The 23,212-nt window shown below is 45.0% G+C and overlaps 1 protein-coding gene across 3 annotated transcripts in view; it reads right to left on the bottom strand.

Moving 5' to 3' along the window:
- Positions 1 to 23,212, bottom strand: part of PCK1 (phosphoenolpyruvate carboxykinase 1) — a 28,237-nt gene extending 5,025 nt beyond the window's left edge. The window contains exons 1-9 of one of the 3 annotated variants that reach the window (XM_084854234.1): positions 23,115 to 23,212; positions 22,206 to 22,439; positions 16,351 to 16,532; positions 13,602 to 13,805; positions 12,046 to 12,233; positions 11,276 to 11,438; positions 6,647 to 6,871; positions 6,406 to 6,537; positions 5,185 to 5,280 (exon numbers count right to left, since the gene is read on the bottom strand). In XM_084854234.1, coding sequence (XP_084710360.1) covers positions 5,185 to 5,280; positions 6,406 to 6,537; positions 6,647 to 6,871; positions 11,276 to 11,438; positions 12,046 to 12,233; positions 13,602 to 13,805; positions 16,351 to 16,532; positions 22,206 to 22,429 — 1,414 coding nt within the window. In that variant the 5' untranslated portion in view covers positions 22,430 to 22,439; positions 23,115 to 23,212. The remainder of the gene's footprint in view (positions 1 to 5,184; positions 5,281 to 6,405; positions 6,538 to 6,646; positions 6,872 to 11,275; positions 11,439 to 12,045; positions 12,234 to 13,601; positions 13,806 to 16,350; positions 16,533 to 22,205; positions 22,440 to 23,114) is intronic. The other 2 variants (XM_084854237.1, XM_084854236.1) reach the window with 2 other exon arrangements.

Below are 23,212 nucleotides of genomic sequence, written 5' to 3'. Positions count from 1 at the left end.
GGGATTGGAATGCTAAAGCAGGAAGTCAAGAAATCACCAGGATAACAGGCAAGCATGGCCTTGGTGTACAAAATGAAGCAGGACAAAGGCTAATAGAGTTTTGCAAAGAGAACATGCTGATCATAGCAAACACCCTTTTCCAACAGCACAAGAGGCGACTCTACACATGGACATCACCAGATGGTCAATATCGAAACCAGATTGATTATGTACTTTGCAGCCGAAGATGGAGAAGCTCTATGCAGTCAGTAAAAACAAGACTTGGAGCTGACTGTGGCTCAGATTATGAGCTTCTTATTGCAACATTTCAGCTTAAGTTGAAGAACGTCGGGGAAACCACTAAACCATTCAGGTATGACCTAAAGCATATCCCTTATGAATATACAGTGGAGGTGAGGAATAGATTTAAGGGATTAGACCTGATAGAGTGCCTGAAAAAAGAAATGCAAGAAAGCAAAGTGGCTGTCTGAGGAGGCTTTACAAGTAGGTGAGGAAAGAAGGGAAGCAAAAAGCAAGGGAGAAAGGGGAAGATATACCCAACTGAATGCAGATTTCCAGAGAATAGCAAGGAGAGACAAGAAGGTCTTCTTAAATGAAAAATGCAAAGTGATCGAGGAAAACAATAGAATGGGAAAGACTAGAGATCTCTTCAAGAAAATCGGAGATCTCAAGGGAACGTTTTGTGCGAAGACAGGCATGATAAAGAACAAAGAAGGCAGGGACCTAACAGAAGCAGATGAGATTAAGAAGAGGTGGAAAGAATACACAGAAGAACTATACAGGAAAGATCTGAATGTCCCTGATAGCCATGAGAGTGCGGTCACTGAACTTGAGCCGGACATCCTAGAGAGTGAAGTCAAGTGGGCCTTAGGAAGCATTACTAACAACAAAGCTAGCGGAGATGACAGTATTCCAGCTGAGCTATTTAAGATCCTAAAAGATGATGCTGTTAAAGTGCTGCACTCAATATGCCAACAAATGTGGAACACTCAACAGTGGCCACAAGACTGGAAAAGGTCAGTTTACATTCCAATTCCAAGGAAGGGCAATGCCAAAGAGTGTTCAAACTACCGTACAATTGCGCTCATTTCACATGCCAGAAATGATACTCAGACTAGCTACAAGCTAGGCTTCAGCAGTATGTGAACCAAGAACTACCAGAAGTACAAGCTGGGTTTCGAAGAGGCAGAGGAACTAGAGATCAAATTGCCAACATTCGCTGGATCATGGAGGAAGCAAGAGAATTCCAGAAAAATGTCTATTTCCGCTTCATTGACTATGCTAAAGCCTTTGATTGTGTGGATCACAACAAACTGTGGCAAATTCTTCAAGAGATGGGAGTACCAGACCACCTTACCTGTCTCCTGAGAAACCTGTACGAGCGTCAAGAAGCAACAGTAAGAACCGGACATGGAACAACCGATTGGTTCAAAACTGGGAAAGGAGTACGACAAGGCTGTATATTGTCACCCTGCTTATTTAATTTATATGCAGAGTACTTCATGAGAAACACCGGGTTGGATGAATCACAGGTCAGAATTAAGTTTGCTGGGAGAATTATCAACAACCTCAGATACGCAGACAATACCACCCTAATGGCAGAAAGCGAAGAGGATCTCAAGAGCCTCTTGTTGAGGGTGAAAGTGGAGAGTGCAAAAGCTGGTTTGAAACTCAACATTAAAAAAACTAAGTTCATGGCATCTGGCCCCATCACTTCCTGGCATATAGAAGGGGAAGAAATGGAAGCAGTGACAGATTTTATTTTCTTGGGCTCCAAGATCACCGCAGATGGTGACTGTAGCCATGAAATTAAAAGACGCTTGCTCCTTGGGAGGAAAGCTATGGCAAACCTAGATAGCATAGTAAGAAGCAGAGACATCACCTTGCCGACAAAGTTCCGTCTAATCAAAGCTATGGTTTTCTCAGTAGCAACGTATGGCTATGAGAGCTGGACTATAAGGAAGGCTGAGCACCGAAGAATTGATGCATTCGAACTGTGGTGCTGGAGAAGACTCTTACTAGTCCCCTGGACTGCAAGGATGTCAAATCAGTCCATCCTAAAGGAAATCAACCCTGACTGCTCATTGGAAGGACAGATACTGAAGCTGAAGCTCAAATATTTTGGCCACCTAATGCGATGAGAAAACTCCCTGGAAAAGACCCTGATGCTGGGAAAGATTGAAGGCAAAAGGGGAAGGGGACAGCAGAGGATGAGATGGCTAGGTAGCATCAGTGATGCAATGAATATGAACTTGAGCACACTTCGGGAGAGAGCGCAGGACAGGAAGGCCTGGCGTGCTATGGTCCATGGGGTCACGAAGAGTCGGACACGACTGAATGACTGAACAACAACAAAGCATGCACAGCCCTGATTTGAATTGGGACCACTACACACCTGGGGCCTGCCTTCATGGGTGATTTGCTGTGAATAGGGACTGTTTGGAGGTCTTTTGTGGCACATGACGTCATGGTCAGTCTGCAGCCACCCCAGAGTTTACCTGTGGGGAAGCTGCATTTTTGCAGAGTACTTTTGCACAGTTGTTTTTCTTTAATTCAGGTCCCCTGTAGTTCAGCTGCTGTGTGCCCATCTCTCTGCTTAAATTCAGTATGATCCAGCATTCCTAGGGGTGTGTCTTTCCCCTAGCTGTGTCCTCAGTAACCTAGGTAATTAGAGTAACTAGCCTGCCTTTCCAACTCATCAAAGCACTGGAGCGCTCTTCCTTGCCTTCAGAATCACACTGGACTTCCTTTTCGCCAGTGGGAGTAACTAGCCTCCATTTCCCAGCCTGTCCCCCTTGAGAGCCTTCTCTGATGCTTCTGTAATGTTGCTTCTCTGATGCTTGGGTTACTTCTCTGCACAGAGGAAAAGGGCTGGCTGGAGTTGCTTCCCTCTGCTAGTGCTGCTGCTGCTGCCTCTGCTGGCCACTGCCTCCTCTCCCTCTTCACATTCTTTAGTTTTCATTGTATCGCCATATCAATAAAGCGAAATACCGGGGCTGCAGGCTCCTGCTCCTGGCAGCCTCCTCTCGCTAGATAGCTAGTACTTGAAACAGCTTGTCTCCGATTTTCTCAATGGGAAAAAGATGCTACAGATTCTCATTGGGGGGAAAGCAGGCAACAGGGGCTGCACACTGAGAATGCACGAAGCAGCTAGATCACTGTATTTACTCCCTGGAAGTGCGCAACTAGGGTTTTATGGCTGGGCAACACAGGCTGCAGACTGTCAATGAGTGAAGTGGCTAGATCCCTGTATTTACTCCCTGGAGAAGGAGAAAGTGGGTGAGACCTCTAACTCCCTGTCTGTTGGCTGGAATGGGGTGAAATTGCACTGGTGGGGTGCTCTCATGGGGAGCCTTCAGATGCTGTTGGGTATAATAACGTGGTAGCTGGAGGGAGCCTGGACAAGGGCGGGAAACAAGCCTATCTCATTGGCTGAGCAGCACCTGCCAGGTTGATGATGTTCAGTTCTGCTGCCCCCACCCAACCCCCAAGTATGCTGCTTTTAAGAGCTGTGTGACCCATGAAAAGTGGATATTAACGGTACAATACACTCAACTTTTCTCACTTCATGTGTCCCTGATGTAGGGATGTATGAAAGTCCCCTTACCTGGCTCCGCCGGGTTCTGCTGGGGCGGGGAGGCGCTCTGTCCCTCCCCCTGGAATCCTCGCCGGGGGGGGAGGCGCTCTGCGCCTTCCCCCCGGAATCCTTGCTGGCCAGCTCCGCTCCGTGGGGATTCCACAGAGCCGCCGGCCGGCTCCGCCAGAAACTGAACATCCGGCCACTGGCTAGCAGGGACGCAAATGGTGGCGGCAGTAGCTGCTGCCGTTTGTGTCCCTGTAGTCAGCCGTGATAGGCTACGTAAAGACTTACGTAGCCTATCACGTCTGGCTTTAAAAAAAAGACAAAAAACCGCACGTACGCAAATGGCGGCGGCTATGGCCGCCGCCATTTGCGTTCCTTATTTTTGGCCGTCTTAGTCTACATAAATATTTACGTAGACTAAGACGGCGAAAATAAGGGGGAACGCAAATAGCGTCCACTATGCTATTTGCGTTCCCCTTATTTTCGCCGTCTTAGTCTACGTAAATATTTACATAGACTAAGACGGCCAAAAATAAGGAACGCAAATGGCGGCGGCCGTAGCCACCGCCATTTGCGTACGCGTTTTTTTTTTAAACCAGACATGATAGGCTACGTAAGTCTTTACGTAGCCTATCACGTCTTGTAAAAAAAAAACACACACAAAGCGACAAGACTGCAAATGGCAGCGGCGGCAGCCGGTCAGAAGACCAGCTGCTGCCGCTGCCGCCGCCACAGCCGCCGCCACAGCCGCCACCGCCCAGAAGATCCGCCCCAGGTAAGTCTCATCCCGGGGGGGATCTGCAGGGGGGTGGCAGGCCGTTCCGCCACAGATTTCGGGGGGCCGAATGCACTGGCATTCGGCCTCACCGAGATCCGTGGCGGAATTCTCTGCCATCCCTGCCCTGATGAACCAAAGCCAATTACCTATGGAACCAATTACCTAGGGAGGTGGTGAGCTCTCCCACACTGGAGGCATTCAAGATTAAGCTGGACAGCCATCTGTCAGGGATGCTCTGACTTGGATTCCTGCATTGAGCAGGGGGTTGGACTCGACGGTCTTATAGGCCCCTTCCAACCCTACTATTCTATGATTCTATGATAAGCCGATTCCATGAAAATCCAGATAATACTCCAATGTGCTTCTCATTCCATTGTCATGAAGATCCCCCCTAGGAGGGGAGGATTAAACCTTTCCCCCCCCACCGCCCTTTTTTCCCCCTGAAACCCCTCCCTGCTTTGAAAGGGCTTCAAAAATTAAAGAAAAAGCCTCCAATGACGAACACCCCAACAACCCCCATTTGCACAGAGGCCTGCCAGCAAGTCCCATTACAATATCTTCTGCTCCCTCCACAGTCCTCTTTTGCATATGGGGTGACAACTGGAGGAGGATCAGTTGCTACTAGGTCTTCCCCACCAACTGAGTTAGTGGATGGCAAATCAGCCTCTTCATTAGCCATATTTACTCACAACTGTTACAGCACTGTAAATATATTTACACAGAGAAAGAAAGAAAACAAGTTTCAGCAACAGTCAGCAATTTCCCCGTGAAAATAATGAGATGGGCTGTTTTAACGCAGAGGCATTATTTTGTTTTGACTTACCTTTATGTTCAGCGGCGGCTGTTGCTTCTGATCTCATCGCTGCACCTATGAATACTCCATGCTGCCAGTTAAGGGCCTCATAGACCAGAGGCACACCTGGAGAGGACAGCCACGATATTTAAAGGTCAATGCCGTGCTGCACATAATTGAGTTCGCTGCTTTAAAGCACTGCAGCAGCAGGCATATAACCAGCATTTGTGAATCTAGGATTACAGCATATCCTTCCTTCTTGCAGCTTATCTAAGCTACTCAGGCCATCAACAGTTCAATAAAGAGGCTACCCTATCTTAAGGTACATGGAGACAGCGAAGGAGATTTATGTTAGTAATAACCTCTGCCTCTTCAGAACTACAGCTGAGTAGGAACCAGGGTGGAACAGCTGAGTAGGAACCAGGGTGGAAGGTGAATCCAGTGACTGCAGATGGCCAGTATATGCCACTTTCCTTGCTCACGGGTAGCCAAAGAGGAAGTGGGCCAGTTCACATGATCAAACACCCCACTGTGGCTTATTTAACTCTAAAAATATACAAGAAACCTTTTTGGTCCGATACTTTCTCTTTCCAGAATTACATCAAATATACATTTGTTTTGAAGCAGAGCAAATGAGAGCAAAATTCTGGTTTGGATGGCTGTTCAGAGAGAAGTTACGACCTCCAAACTTGGCTAACAGTGCAGTCCTATACGTATCTACACAGAAGTATGCCCCACTGAGTTCAATGAGGCTTACTCCCAGATAAGTGGGTATATGATTGTAGTGTGAGGAACCTTTTTGCCCTTTGCATCTTTCTTTACCTCCCATATTTTTTGTTGTTTATTCATTCAGTCGCTTCCGACTCTTTGTGACTTCATGGACCAGCCCACGCCAGAGCTTCCTGTCGGCCGTCGCCACCCCCAGCTCCCCCAAGGTCGAGTCCGTCACCTCCAGAATATCATCCATCCACCTTGCCCTTGGTCGGCCCCTCTTCCTTTTGCCTTCCACTTTCCCTAGCATCAGCATCTTCTCCAGGGTGTCCTGTCTTCTCATTATGTGGCCAAAGTACTTCAGTTTTGCCATTAATATCATTCCCTCAAGTGAGCAGTCAACTTAATTTACATAAGAGAAATTGAACTATTTTTCACTACTTTTTTTTTAAAGTCAGGGAAGCCATGTCGGCATGATCCCATTTCCCTCTATCTCAGCTTTAAATCTCTAGCCATGAACAGTGGCTTGGAAACTCTTACCTTCAGGTCTCCGTCCTCCAAATATTATACCTTCAATCGGCACTCCTTCTGGAGTCTCCCAGGCAGGATCAAGAATAGGACACTGACTGGCAGGAGTGCAGAATCGGGAATTGGGGTGAGCACAAGGTTCCCCTGTACAAAAACAATATTAGATACACACTTCACAATTGCATCATTCACCAAAAATGTCATTAAGATGCAATTAGGAAGGATAATGAGCCTTCACTGCCATTATTCATACCATTCTTGCTAGTCCATTCCTTGTTTTTCCATGACGTGAGCGTCACTCCTGGTGCAAGTTGTTCATCAATACCTTCCCAATATATGCCTCCATCGCTAGTTTCTCCTACATTGGTGAAGATAGTGTTCTTCTCTATCGTCTTCATAGCATTGGGGTTTGTTTTCACTGACGTCCCAGGAGCAACTCCGAAAAAGCCGTTCTCTGGATTGATTGCTCTTAAATGACCTAGGAGATTTTAGAAGTGACATGAGCTTCAGATGTCAGGTTGGATCCAGGTTTAAGCTGGTGCTGATGGACATGGACTTCCATGCTACCTCCTTCCCACAGCAGCCCCTCCAGCCCCCTGAAAATGCTACAGACAGAGTCAGGAAACCCATGTGAAGAAGCTGTGGGGCTTCTTCACATGGAGCTTTTATCCTGTTATTGAGATTGGTTACTCACAGAGGGTTGCGGGTGCTTTAGATGACATTGTCAAACTCCAGGGCATCTCCCGCACTAAATGGCTGTTACTACATTTTCAAAAAGATCGGAGATAATGAGCTATTGAATAACAGCGCTTGAGTTCCCCCGTGAAAAGAGGAAAACCCACAATGAGAGGAGCTAGACCACAGCGCCATCTAGCAGCTTTACAATGAAACATATGCTATGTCGATGGGACAGGGACAGGGGGAGTGCGACCCTGTTGATTCTTCTGGACCTCTCAGCGGCTTTCGATACCATCGACCATGGTATCCTTCTGGATAGGTTGTCTGGGTTGGGAGTTGGAGGCACTGCACTACAGTGGTTCCACTCCTACTTGGATGGCCGATTCCAGAAGGTGGTGCTGGGGGATTATTGCGCTGTGCCATGGCAATTGTGCCATGGGGTTCCACAGGGCTCTATTTTATCCCCTATGCTGTTTAACATCTACATGAAACTGCTGGGGGAGGTTATCCATAGGTGTGGGCTGAGGTGTCATCAATATGCGGATGACACCCAGCTCTACCTCTCTTTCTCATCAAAACCAGGTGAGGCAGTGGCTGTTCTGAATCAGGGCCTGGACATGGTAATGGACTGTATGAGGGCCAATAAACTGAAACTCAATCCAGACAAGACGGAGGTACTGTTAGTGGGTGGTTCGTCTGCCCGGCTAGGTGATATTCAACCTGTTCCGGAGGGGGTTGCACTCCCCCTAAAGGATCATGTTCGTAGTTTGGGGGCGCTCTTGGATCCAGAACTATCACTTGAGGCACAGGTGAACTCAGTGGCACGGAGCACTTTTTATCAGCTTAGGCTGGTATATCAACTACGCCCTTATCTGGACAGAGATAGCCTAGCTACAGTTATCCATGCTCTGATAACTTCTCGTCTGGATTACTGCAATGCGTTATACGTGGGGCTGCCTTTGAAAATGGTCCGGAAACTTCAGCTGGTCCAAAATAGGGCAGCAAGATTGTTAACAGGGACTGGCCTGCGAGCTCATATTACGCCACTAGCTGCACTGGCTGCCAGTCCATTTCTGGGCCCGGTTCAAAGTGATGGTATTAACATTTAAAGCCCTTAACGGCTTGCAGCCAGGTTATCTGAAGGATTGCCTCCTCCCATATGTGCCTGTCTGGATCTTAAGATCATCGTCAGCGGCCCTTCTCCGTGAGCCCCTGCCAAAGGAAGTGAGGCGGGTGGCTACTAGGAGGAGGGCTTTTTCTGTTGTGGCACCCCGGCTCTGGAATGAGCTCCCTAGTGAGGTTCGCCTGGCACCTACATTGTACTCCTTTCAGCACCAGGTGAAGACCTTTTTATTTTCCCAGGCATTTTAGCTTTCTAAACTTTTAGCTTTGCTGTTTTAAATCTGTATTTTAAACTCCTGCACTGCTGCTAGGTTTTATTGTGGTTGTATTGTTATATTGTGGTTTTAATGTTCTATATATTTTAAATTGTTTTATTGTGCGCTGTTTGCTTTTAATTTTTGTGAACCACCCAGAGATCTTCGGCTATTGGGCGGTATAGAAATAAATAAATAAATAAATAAATATGGATGACTCAGATAAGTGGGAAAAGCAGGGGGGGGGAGGAAGCGTGTGAAAGGGAGTCCGTCGTGACTGCATTTAAAATGGAAGCAGAAAGCCCTGTTTTAAATGCGGGATTTTACAAATGCTGGTGTAGAGATGCTCATGGTGTGGGGAGGAGGGAGGGGAAATCCCCCAAAATCAGGCGAGGGGACCTTCCATGAGCAGATCCCTTCCTCTTGCAGCAGACAGATCCTGGATCCAACCCATCATGTGTGTCCTGGATGGGGCTCACAAGGGGTACTCTTAATTGCAGTTACTTTCCTCCTCTGCCCTTTCATACACAGAGTAATTGACCAGTTAAAATGCAATCTTTTCCCATCCCTCATGTAACTATCCCTGTATTCTACTCCTTCACCCATAAATACTGTTTTTGCACTCTGTAACTCTGAGGTGCAGATGGTTCCCATTCAGATGTGCCAAAATCACACATGCATCGTAAAGTGCTTTAATTAACACTCAGGAGTCTTTCTCTGCTTCAGTTAATGCACATTAGATGTGGAGCATCTCTACACCAGCCTAAAATCCCACATTTAAAATGGGGCTTTCGGCTTTGGTTTAAATACAGGATCATGACGGACTCCCTTTACACGTGCTTCCTTACCCCCACTTTCCCCCTTCCTTTCCCCCCTTATCTGAGTCTTCCATATGTTTCATTATACAGTGGCAGGATGGCGCTGTGGTCTAGCTTCTCTCATTGCGGGTTTCCCTCTTTTCACAAGAGAATTCAAGGGGAACTCAAGCACTGTAATTTGATAACGCATTATCTCTGATCTTTTAAAAAATGGAATAAAGGTCATTTAGTGTGGGAGACGCCCTGGAGGTTGACGACATTATCTAAAGGACCCACAAACTTCCGTGAATAACCAATCTCAATAGCAGGATAAAAGCTCCATGTGAAGAAGCCTGTGATCACAGGATGTGCTGTTCCCTCTTTAAAAGTCAGCACACACCGACAACAGTGAGCACAGGAGAAGTTATTCTCCCACCTGCAAGCCTTGATTGTGACTAAACTTGGATGCAGTCTCATATTTTCAAGGCTGCCCGCTGTCATTTCCTTCACTCTCCTCCTCTCTCCAGAGAAATTCACAAAATTGGGGGAAAGGCTTATCTGATGCCTTGTCACTTCCTTTTTCTAAAATTAAAGTATTACTGCGGTGGCGCACGTATATGCCTATTTGGAGGTCAAAAAACAACTGCCTTTCCCCATCTTGGAGCATCAGTAGAAAAGGTAGCAGGGAAAATTGAGATGGCAGGTGAAGGTGGTGGGTGAAGATGGTGGGTTATGTTTTCACAGCCAGGTGAAACTGACAAAGTCTCCCCCGCCCCCAATCATGTCAGTTTCACTGGCGACCGGGGAAAGAACTCCGTATCTTTGAAACTGAGAAGGCTCCCCACTCATACACACTTCTGCATGAGAGGTTTTTAAATGTGAGAACAAGCCATTCCCAAATGTTTTCAATTATGTGGGGAAAGTGATGGGTGGAAGACTAAAAATGCATTTCTCATAGAATCATAGGGTTGGAAGGGGCCTACAAGACCATCGAGTCCAACCCTTGCTCAATGCAAGAAGCCTGATTCCCAGGCAGTCTCCCATCCAACTACTAACCAGGGCTGACCCTGCTTAGCTTACGAGATCAGATGAGATCAGGCACATCCAGCCCTAGATAGCATCTATTCATATCAAAAGCAGGTGCCCAAAAATGCAGGAAGGTTAAAATCCAATTGTAAATCCACCTTTCTGCATGGCCATCAGTCAGTTTGAAAAGCTGATATGATCACATTTAAAACTCTCTCTCCACCAAATTGGGAGAGAGAGACTCAAAGCTAAAGTTATTTAAATAGCATGTATGAAATCTGTCTTAGAAACAAACATGAATAAGAACTGTTGCTACCAGATCTTGGGTACAAGAGAAGCTCTGTTCTTCTACCATCTAGCACTGGAAGGTCCTGAAGTCCCTCAGAGTCTATTTACACAAACGCTTTCAATTTATTCAGGACCCAGGGAAGCCATCTTCAGTTGACTTGTGGTGTAGTGGCTAGAGTGTTGGACTAGGAGTCGGGAGATCCGGGTTCTAGTCCCCACTCAGCCATGGAAGCTCACTGGGTGACTTTGGGCCAGTCACAGACTCTCAGCCCAACCTACCTCACAGGGTTGTTGTTGTGAGGCTAAAATGGAGAGGAGGAGGATTATGTACACTGCCTTGAGTTCTTTAAAGAGGAAAAAAGGCGGGATATAAATGTAATAAATAAATAAATAAATAGTTTAACATGCCTCCAAATTATAGTCAATGCTTGTTTGTTCAATTCACTTTTGGAAGTTTTGCAAGGTTGTGCTTGCTAACTTATGATATCTAAACCTGTTTAACAATTACAAGAACAGTTCACCATGGTGAAGTCAGACTGACTTCAACAGCAACGAATAGAGGGACCTGCCTGGTACCAGGAGGAACCAGAAAACTGTCTCCATTGCCCAAATGTTAGTATTGGTTGAACTGCTGACTTAATCCCACAACCATTAAAGTTAGACAGCTCTGGAACACCATCTCTGACTAAATTCCCAGTTGAATGCTAAATATGTTACCTTGATCATCAAATTTCATCCATGCAATATCATCCCCAACACACTCAATTTTCCACCCTGGAAGAGTTGGATTCATCATGGCCAAGTTGGTTTTTCCACATGCACTAGGGAAAGCTGCAGCAAAGTATTTCTTTTCACCTTCTGGATTTGTTATACCCAAGATCTGTTAAAACACACACACATACATTTTCTCTGTCTGTCTGTCTGTCTGTCTGTCTGTCTCTCTCTCTCGTAGAATCATAGAATCATAGAATAGTAGGGTTGGAAGGGGCCTACAAGGCCATCGAGTCCACCCCCCTGCTCAATGCAGGAATCCAAGTCAGGATTGGATGAGCTGCATGAGTTGCAAACATGCAAATATGACAGAGGAAGAAGCAGAGTGACTGGCTGAACTGTTGCCCCCACATTATCATGATTTTGCAAATATGCATTTGGAACCCTGGGGTGGAAGCATGTGTGTGTGTGGGGGGGGGGGGGAGCCGAAGTCACAAAGTGGCAGGTGGGAAAGGATTAAGCACCCTCTCCCCTCTGCCATTTTCCCATCTCACTATGTTCACTGCAAAAGCTACTTCTTATTTGGGGCGAAAGCTCTGCTGGATTTTTGCTATAAATTTTGTGTGTGTATAATATCTTGTTGGGTCCTAAGCTAAAGAGCAATAAACTATTTTACAGGTCTGCATTTTAAACCACTGTAAAAATGCAATGTGAGCATCCTCTAGGCATTAAACTGACTAAGACTTCAATAATGCATTTATTAAAACTTTTCCTACCAGCATGTGCTCAGCAAGCCAGCCCTCTTCTTTGGCAATTCTGCTGGCAATTCTGAGAGCAAAGCACTTCTTTCCCAGGAGAGAGTTTCCTCCATAACCACTTCCAAAAGAAATTATCTCTCTGTGATCAGGGATGTGAGCAATCAGAGTCAAATCTGGGTTGCATGGCCAGTTATTTACCAGAGGCTCTACAAAATACAAAGCATAACTCATTACTTCTTGTGATTGGTTACCTGGGGAAAAGTGCAGTTTTAGGTATATATATTTTTAACTTGCATCCTTTCTAAACCTGACCATATGCACATTTCTTTTTCTATTTTTGCAGTACATATAATCTATCACTAGGTGTCACTGTAGTGCTGTTTGCACAGCTAGCATCAGTATAGCAGCACTTGGTGACCAGTATCCTTTGAAGGGGCCGTGGTGGCTTAGTGGTTAAGACGCTGAACTGCAGACCGGAGGTCGGCAGGACAGCAGTTCGAGACCCGAGTGCCACATGACGGAGTGAGCTCCCGTCTTCAGTCCCAGCTCCTGCCAACTTAGCAGTTCGAAAGCAAGAAATTGCAAGTAGATAAATAGGTACCGCCTCGGCGGGAAAGGTAACAGCGTTCCGTGCACCTCGGTGTTCAGTCATGCCGGCCACATGACCACGGAAGCGTCTTCGGACCGCGCTGGCTCTTCGGCTTAGAAACGGGGATGAGCACCGCACCCTAGAGTCGGACATGACTGGTTGGGGACACCTTTACCTTTAGCTTTATCCTTTGAAAACAGGATACCTTCTCTGTGATAGAAAGGTAGGGGGAGAAGCTCTCCATTTCTTTGGGACCAGACCAGTGTAGTGGAGCCAGGGCTTGCAGGGACTCAGCGTTGGCACTTCTGGATTAGCTGGGACACTGATGTCATCTCTCCCACACCCCCGAAAAATTACCCATTTCTTCTGAGCTGAGCTGCTACTCTGACAGTTGCTGAGGGGAAATGAATTTTCCTAGCAACAATATATTCCCTGTGGTACTGTGAAGTATTTTGGGATGGCTTGGTCTTCAATGGGCAATTAAGACTCATTAGCTTTACAAAATACCTGCTCCTGGTGGGGATAAAAACTGGTAGGACTAGTTTGTTGATATGGATCCACAGAGCTACCTGAATTTTTGGCCTCTCCTTGGGGCTATGGCTATGGCGACCGTTATGATGAGCACCTGCACATCAAAATGTATCACTATACCACTGGACCAGACTGGATATAATTTGCACAAGCAAGCCGGGACAAATCATATGAAAGGACCTAAAACTAACCATGACTGTTCCAAAGCATGCTTGGCAGCATCTTTAACGAGCAGTTTCTGGTCTGTTGCCTTTCATGACAAAACAACACAAAGCTAGCATTTCTTATTCAAATGGATACCTGGTAATTCTGTAAAATAAAGCCTGCAAAATATTGTGTTAAGTAAATTAAGGCCACAATCCTATGCACATTTAGACCTTTTTTCTATCTAACCATACATAGGATTGCACCCTAAATAATAAAGGCTATACACTTTGGCTTGAGACTTGCTTACTTTTTAATGGCAAAGGGCACCCAAGTGAATGGAGGCATTTTACAAATTCTCCATCACCAAGCGTTTCTAGGACAGATGTTCCCATCCGAGTCATAATTCTCATACTGACCACCACATAAGGAGAATCTGTCAGCTCAATCCCAACCTTGGATAAGGGAGAGCCAATTGGCCCCATGCTAAATGGGATGACATACATGGTGCGCCCTGCAAAAGAGAAACAGAGTAGGGGTTTGAAAACAACAATAACATTGCAAATGCACGTTGACACTCTACACATCTCCAAACAAAAACAATCCCACCCCTCTCCTTCTTGTATTTTAGCAGTTGTTTTTTTTTTTAAAGAAACCAAATACTAATCATTTTAAACTTGATTGGCACCTGCCAGAAAGCAACATATTTAGTAGAATTAAGCTATTGTTCTGGTGCTATTCTATTGTTGATTTTTAAACTGCTCTTTTATGCAGTCTCTTGTGTTTTTGATGTTTTCCAGTGATTTTGTTTTATGACATATTGTGATTTTACATTTATATGATGGAAGCTGTCCTGTGAGGGCTTGGCCATAAAAGGTGGCTTTTAAATAATGTAAATAAAGTAAGAGGTACACCTTTTCCTGTACCATATTGTTGGGGGCTGTAGACAGGAGACCACACTTCTGAATGTTTCCTCATATAAGAAACTCTCGGCACATAGACCAATAGCAGGTGAGTTGGCTACGATGAAGCTTTGTGTCTAACATAGTTTTCCACAAAGAACAACAGCAGTTAAAGGTACAATCCTATGCATGTTGAGAAAGAAAAAAGTCCTACAACTCCCAGCATTCCCCAGCCAGATGTGCTGGCTGGGGAATGCTGGGAGTTGTGGGACTTTTTTTTTTTTTGTCTAAACATGCATAGGATTGTGCCCTAAATAACATTTCAACTAAAACTGGAAAAGACCTAAAACAGATTCCACAACCTGCTACCATCCAGATGTTTTGGACTACAACTCCCATCAGCCCAAGCCAACATGGCCCATGGTTGGGAATGACAGCAATTGTCGTAGAAAACATCTGGAGGGCACCAGGTAGAGGAGGCTAATGTAAAATGTCTGGTTGATTAAAAAGGTCTTATTCACTAGGATCACGAAGGCTTGGAAGTAAAAGTTGCAAGTGGGCTCTGAGGTTGGTGGCAGGGGGAGATATATTTGTGTTGGGCTGAAGAGGGATATTCCTGGCATGGCAGAACATTTATTGAGGATTTCTTAAAAGTTTAGTGTGTACTTTAAGATGTAAGTGGAATAATGAAGGTGCGTATGGATATATGAAGCTGTCTTATAGTGACTCACACCATTGGCCCATCCAGCCCAGTATTACTTGATCTGACTGGCAGTGACTCTCCAGGGTCTACAGCAGAGGAATTTCGGATCACCTGCTAGCCAGGGTTTAATGAGAAAGATGCCAGGGTTTGAACTTGGAAACTTCTGCATGCAAAGAAGGATGCAAAGATTGGGGATGTTGGGAGTTGGAGTCCATCTAGAGGCCCACAGGTTCTCCAGCCCTGCCTTAGGGGATGATCATTCCCTCTGCTTCCAAAGTTCAGAGGTGAGTATGAATCTTTATGTAGCCGAAACAGCACCACAAACACACAACAGAGAAGTATCAGCAGGCTTCAGGGAGCCACAAAAACAATTGAGAAGAAAAACCCTATCGGGGAGGGGGAATCCCCAAAACAGCCCAATGAGAACTGAACACACTCAGTGGTCATGAGATACTGACTGGCTGTTGGGAGGGAAGGGAATGGAGTGGCTGCTACTCTGAACACTGCAAGATTTTGTTGCAGATCCCAGCGGGATTTTTACAGTCTTGTTAGCCACCCTGAGTCTACAGAATATATAAATTTGGATAAATAGGTAAGTTATACAGCAAGGATTCCCAAATTGTGGTTCATAAACCACATTTGGCTCCAGTTCAGTTCAAATATGGTTCCTTGGTACAGAACTACAGTGAGAAGACATTGTGCCCTAATTGCATGCCTGCCACCTCCATGCCACCTGTGCTTTGGGAGCCCAGATTAAATTGAGAATCTGGGATACTAATTTTAAAAATAAAGAAATAAAGTACATTTTTTAAGAAATCACAGCTACAGACTGGGGCCAGGGCTGGAGGCAGAGACCTGGCTCGCATGATCACCCCGGCTTAAACACGGTGCTGGGCGCCATTTGCTTATTTACCCACCCAAGCACAGGTTGTCATGTCGTCCAAACCTGGGCATCATGGCTTGCTTGAGGGGGAAACAACCCTCAAATAATCCATGGCCTGTTGTTGGGTTATTTGCAGGTTGTTTCCCTCTCAGACAATCATGCTTCCCGGATTCAGACAACATGACAAGCTGAGCCCAGGCAGGTAATTAGGCAAATGGTGCCCGATACATGCCGAGGCTTAAGCAAGCCACCATGGCTTGTTTAAGCTGCAGTGATCATGCAAACCTGCAGTCAGTAGTTTTGTTTTTTACCCCCACCCCACCCCTGAGAGATTACGGTGGTATGATTGAGGCATCATGTGATGTGTACCCTCATCTGTAATGTACCCTTATTACAGGTTTTGTTGTGCTTCATAAACCTGCACGACCTGTTTGTCCAGAGACGGACTGGGGAGAAAAGAAATGAATATGTATACCTCCTGAATCAATGTGCTACTATAATACCATAAATAGAAAGCAGCTGCATTTTCCTTTTCCTTTTTTTATTCTAATACTGTTTCTCATCTGTTTACCTTCCATGCACCCAGGGAATCTGACACTGAAGGCTTTCTCAAAGTCTTCTTCTGACATCCAGCGTCCCAGTTGGCTTACTCCACTTTGGGGAATTGGGATGGTTTCTCGCTGCTCCTGAGTGACAATAACAGTTTTGCTTTCGATTCTTGCCACATCTCTTGGATCTGTGCAAGCCAACCAGCTGTGGAGACCAGAAGAAGGACATTTACACTTCAGTCATGTAGGTAATAAAAATGACAGAAATCCGGTACGATTTGTCCTTACCTCAAGACTGTCTAGCACAATACGGTGTTTGATCGTGAAAGGAATATCAGTTACAATGCAATCAAACCATTTGCTCCTGGTTTGAAGTCTTGCTGAGGTAAATAGTTTTATGCCTGAATAAGGAGTTTGAGGAGTAGAGCCCAACTCCTGCTAGACTCTTAGCATTTTTTAAACAACAACAACAACATATTTTTGTCAAATACAGGTGATCTAATGGATTGCCTAAGTACTGCTGTGTACTCCTCACTAAGTGGTGGGAAGGTTCAGAGATACCAGGTTTTGGTTTCCTTTAGAGTAGGGAGTACTGGAGACTTGTGACATTTTGATAATGTGCTATATATACATATATACAAGAAGAGCTTAAGAGGAGGCAAACAGCAGGCACTTCTTCAAGGTGGCAGATCTCCACATCAAATCCTTAGAGAAGGAAAGAGGTAGGAAGACTGAATCTACACATAGCAGTTATATTGTTATCATAACGCTTGGTACACATGACACCAGTGGGCACCAAGAGTTATGATAACAGTATGCTAATGGTATAGCTGCTATGTGTAGATTCAGCTGAAGACAGAGATCTGCGCATCCCAAGGTCCCTTCAGCTCTCTCTTTCTCTTTCTGCCTCAGTCTGTGTCTTACAAAACTTCCCCACAGCTGTTTTTCCACACGCGCACACCTGCCCCCTCCCTTTAGATGGGGGAGGTGGGACACATCACTTTCCTCACACTCTCCCATGCCAAACCCTCAAGACCGATCTCCAACTGTTTCTTAAACCTTAACTCCCATTTAGGAAACATCTACCAGTCGTCCTGGGCCACTAACCAGCCATTTGCCTAATGAAAAGAATTGGTTAGGCCAGACGGATGTGTTACATAGGCACACAGGAAACTGCCTTATAGTGAGTCAGTACTGCCAACACCAACTGGCAGCAGCTCTCTGGGGTTTCAGGCAGGATTCCTTCCTATCTCTACCTGCAGATGCTGGGGATCAAACCTCAGACCTTCTGCAAACAAAGCAGGTGTGCCTTACCATTGAGCTATGACCCCCTTTTTGAAATCTGGAGCCTTTTAACCCTTGACAAAAGGTAAACATGCTCTCTATATCCATTCAACAGTGTTACTCGCGTAGAGTGGTGGCTTTCAAACTTTCTCTGAATTCTTTCCACATCAACCAGTTTTCTTAGGAGATCCTGTGTGTTTCCTACAGAAGCCCAATACATTCTAGAGTATTCTGGTGATGGGGAGGGATACAGAGTGCTCTAGGGTGCATACGCAGTTCATGAGAAGCACAGGCCAATAGTGGGCCTCACCATCTCTCTTTCTCTCTCTCTCTCTCACACACACACACACACACACACACACATCACACGGTGCCACAACATGAGTGATGTGTTGACGGGGGAAGAAACAAAGAGCAGCACTAGCCCTATGTCTCTTAGCCTCTAGTTCTAGACCCACAGATATTGAAGAAAGATGCATGAGAATCTTTGGCTCACAGACCGCATTCTGATGTCTTCCCAGGCAGAAAAAAATGCTGCATTGGTATCTTCATTGCTAAATGTCTCTATAGTTTCACAACAACTTAGCCCACTGGGCCACAATCCTATGCACACTTATATTAGAGACTGACAGCACAATTCTATGCATGTTTGCTTGGAAGTAAGTACAGCTGGGCTTACTTCCAAGTAAGTGTGCATAGGATTGAAGTCTCAGTCACTCTGAACATAGCAGGACTTACTTCCAAGTAGGGATGTATGGATTGTGTAAAATCCATTCCATCTGTGTTTCGTGGATTGTTAGGCGCCTTTTGTTCCATCATCTACCCATCAACAGAATCGAGTGGTTTTTTGTTTCCAAATTTGCATTTGTAAACATGTGCAAATTTCCCCCAAATACGCAAATTTCCCCCAAATGCGCAGATTTCCCCCAAATGCACATTTTCCCACACTTTCGCCTAGGGGGAAATGCACATTTTTGGCTGGTTTTTTTTATTTTGCATATTTTTCTATGATGAAATTTGCACAAAATTTGAGAAGTCAGAAAAACGGTCCTCAAGTCTACAAAATCCACCTGACGGGGAAAGTCAGTCTGCTGCAGAATCCACAGGTCAGATTCATTAAAAAAATGAACTCATTTGGTTCCGTTGCGGATTTCTCCAACATCCCTACTTCCAAGTGACATGCTTAGGAACATGCTGCATGCATCCCTTGCTAAATTTTAAAGAATCAAAGTTCCAGAGTCACAGAATGCACACAGATATAACACTGAGGGCCATGCTACACATGATACTCAACGTGTCACTTGAAGTTGTTGGGTTATTTTACTGTTAATCATAGGAACGGGATCAGAATTGGGGCTGCACCAGGAGGAAAGATTTAAGCCTTTCCTCCCCCCCCCCCAATTGCAATACCAATGAAAATTACAGTCCCACCCCCAGGAGGGAGCAAAGAGAAGCTGGGGGGGGGGCAGATGATAATTTTCATTAAGATCATGATGGGGAGGCAAGGGTTAACCCCTCCCTCCCCTACACACACAGCATGGTACAGTCCTAATCCTGATCTCCACCCACCCCATGCCTGCTATTAACAGTAACAAACAAAACACAACTTTTAAGTGACGCATGTTGTTTGGCCCTAGAGTGGCCAGGTGTCCTACTTTCCAGAGGACAGTCCTCTGTTTGAAGAGCTGTCAAAGGACAGTGCTGTATTTTAAGGCATCCTCTATTTGAAAGCCTGCCCAACCCAAGTCCTGTTTAAAGATAAAGAACCATAAGATGGGAGAACAGCAGGGGCCTTGAAGTTGTCATGCCATCGACCATGGTATCCTTCCGGATAGGTTGTCTGGGTTGGGAGTTGGAGGCACTGCACTACAGTGGTTCTGCTCCTACTTGGATGGCCGATTCCAGAAGGTGGTGCTGGGGGATTATTGCTCTGTGCCATGGCAATTCTGCCATGGGGTTCCACAGGGCTCTATTTTATCCCCCATGCTGTTTAACATCTACATGAAACCGCTGGGGGAGGTTATCCGGAGGTGTGGGCTGAGGTGCCATCAATATGCGGATGACACCCAGCTCTACCTCTCTTTTTCATCAAACCCAGGTGAGGCAGTGGCTGTTCTGAACCAGTGCCTGGGTACGGTAATGGACTGGATGAGGGCTAATAAACTGAAACTCAATCCAGGCAAGACGGAGGTACTGTTAGTGGGTGGTTCATCTGCCCGGCTAGGTGATATTCAACCTGTTCTGGAGGGGGTTGCACTCCCCCTAAAGGATCAGGTTCGTAGTTTGGGGGTGCTCTTGGATCCAGAACTGTCACTTGAGGCACAGGTGAACTCAGTGGCACGGAGCACTTTTTATCAGCTTAGGCTGGTATACCAACTACGCCCTTATCTGGACAGAGATAGCCTAGCTACAGTTATCCATGCTCTGATAACTTCTCGTCTGGATTACTGCAATGCGTTATACGTGGGGCTGCCTTTGAAAACGGTCTGGAAACTTCAGCTGGTCCAAAATAGGGCAGCAAGATTGTTAACAGGGACTGGCCTGCAAGCTCATATTACGCCAGTACTTTTCCAGCTGCACTGGCTGCCAGTCCATTTCCAGGCCCGATTCAAAGTGCTGGTGTTAACATTCAAAGCCCTTAACGGCCTGGGGCCAGGTTACCTGAAGGATCGCCTCCTCCCATATGTGCCTGCCCGGACCTTAAGATCATCATCAGCGGCCCTTCTCCGTGAGCTCCTGCCAAAGGAAGTGAGGTGGGTGGCTACTAGGAGGAGGGCTTTTTCTGTTGTGGCACCCCGGCTCTGGAATGAGCTCCCTAGTGAGGTTCGCCTGGCGCCTACATTGTACTCCTTTCGGCGCCAGGTGAAGACCTTTTTATTTTCCCAGGCTTTTTAGCTTTCTAAATTTTTATCTTTGCTGTTTTAAATCTGTATTTTAAATTCCTGTACTGCTGCTAGGTTTTATTGTGGTTGTATTGTTATATTGTGGTTTTAATGTTCTATATATTTTAAATTGTTTTATTGTGTGTTGTTTGGTTTTAATTTTTGTAAACCGCCCAGAGAGCTTCGGCTATTGGGCGGTATAGAAATAAATAAATAAATAAATAAATATTTATTACATTTCTATACTGTCCAATAGCTGAAGCTCTCTGGGCAGCTCACAACAATTAAAACCACAAAATACAGCATAAAATACAATATATAATTTAAAAGTTTAAAACTACAGTATAAAGGTAAACCCAAAACAAAACCTAGCAGCAATGCAGAGATTTAAAATACAATAACAGATTTAAAACAACTAAGGACCGCTGACAATGATCTTGGAGTCCAAACAGGTACATATATAGGATGAGACAATCCTTCAGGAAACCAAGCCATTTGGGGCTTTGAATGTTAATACCAGCACTTAGCTCTTGAACAGCAGATTGAGCAGTTGCACCAGCCATCTAATCAGTCTTCCCCACTATAGTGAGATGTATTATATTTCTGTTTAAACTATAGTAATTATTTATAAATTTGCATATATAAAAATTAGCTTATGCAAATGTTATACAAATCTGTGTCCTCTTTTTTGGTAATACATTTTCTCTTTTTTAGCAATGTGAAAGCAGCCACCCTCTCTGGCCCTGAAACAGGATTCACAGAGGATTTTTTGTCCTGTAGAGTGAACCCCACTTTCTTCTGCCTTCACAGTGTAAATGAAAGACAGATAGACAAATATTCAAAGTGCTGCATGTACATTTATTCATTTAAATGTTCCTTCACTTTTTTGTATTTAATGGTTTTTCTATTATATTTTATATTGTATTTTAAGGTTTTAATCTTTTTGCAAAACATCCAGAGAGCCCTGGCTTTGGGGCAGTATAGAAATGTAATAAATAATAAAATAAATAATTTAAATTCATCACCTTAAAAATAAAGATGGGAGGTGAGTTCATGATAATGCTGGCCAAATCAGTGCTGTACCACTGTTGTTTTTTTCCCTAAGCTTGGTTCTGGAGAGGAACTGGCTGTTTGTCCACAATGCAATAAATGTGCTTCCAGAACCCACAGCTCAAATAGTGTTACATCTGTTCACACAGCCAGATTTGTTTTACTCCGTCATTTTTGCTCCATCTTTCCCATGCAAAGAAGACACAAGGAGCATAGATCTCAAAAATTAAGAAACTGAATGACTGAGGATTATGATGAAGATAGTGTGACAGAGGAATAGGTTTGTCACCTCTTGTTATGGACAAAGTCTTTGCTTTGTATTTAAAAAGACACGTAACAGACATTTTTAGGTGAACAGGCATTTTTAGTTGAAGAGATGCAATAATGGGAAAATCTTTACTTGATGATATTCTGCCTGCTATGCAGCCATTAAAGACACACAGCCTCCATAAAAAGAGTGGATGCTTTATGTAGGAATGACATGCAAAAGAGAAAGAGAACCACGTTTTTTCTTTCCCATAATAAAACTGCAAGCGGGGACATTAAACTGACGACATTAACACACCCCAGGTGAGACAAAATGAAACAGCAGTTCTTTGGTGGATCGTGTACTGGACTTCACCCATTCACACTACATTAGCACTCACATTCGTGTCACATACCAGTTCTCGTATTTTCCAAGCTTCTTAATCATGCCTTGTTCTACCATGAGCTCCAAAATTTTCTTGTTCTCATTCTCCGAGCCATCACAAATGTGGATGGCCTCTGGCCGACACAGCTTTGCATTGGTTTCAATGAAGCCCCTCACCTCTGGTGCTAAACACTTCAGGTCTCCTTGGACAACCTTTGGGGTGGCACTTGTCTGTGTCTGCAGCTGGGGTGGCATTGCTTATTGTCTGCAGGTGATGAGGAGGAAGATTTGTCATTTTCTGATGAGGAGGAAGATTTGTTACTATTACATTTATATCCCACCATTTTTCCTCCTGCAAAGAACCCGAGGCAGCTTACATGGTCTGCTTCCTCTCCATTTTATCTTCGTAATGACCCCGTAAGGTAAGTTAGGCTGAAAACCAGTGACTGGCCCAAAGTCACCCGGTAAGCTTCATGGCCGAGTGGGGACTAGAACCCAGATCTCCTGAGTCCCAGTCCAACACTTTAACCACTGCACTGGCTGTCAGTGTGGATGTGAATATATGACCAGTAATATGAAATACAAGCTGGGGGGCGGGGGGAAGATAGTGCATTACGTATGAAGTCTGAGTGGAAAAGCTTCCTTAAAAATACTTTCAGCGATAGGGATGCAGGAGGCTGCTTTATATCGAATTGGGTCAGACCATCTAACTCAGTATTGTTTGCAGTGATTCGCAGCGGCTCTGTCTGGAGATGTTAAGAACTGACTCTGGGACCATTTACACATAAAGCCAGCGCTCTAAGACTGAGCTACAGCTCTTCCTCATGTGATAAGAAAAGCATATATGATCAGACTGAGGAACAGTAAGTCATCACATAGAATTGATCATCACAGAGCGTTTTTATCAAGATAAAGAAACGCATGCAGGTTATCTACTTACTTTTCTAGGGCAGTCTGTGTATTTAGCTTTGGAGAGGATTTAGCTGGTCCTTTCAGGCAGTGAGGTGTTGCTTAGGACAAACTCTTCCCAAGAGCTCT

This window comes from Heloderma suspectum, chromosome 4 (genome assembly GCF_057233095.1).
Source record: "Heloderma suspectum isolate Gila_16-S chromosome 4, 16-S_ref, whole genome shotgun sequence".
NCBI lineage: Eukaryota > Metazoa > Chordata > Lepidosauria > Squamata > Helodermatidae > Heloderma > Heloderma suspectum.
This window is presented reverse-complemented; position numbering and strand designations above follow the sequence as displayed.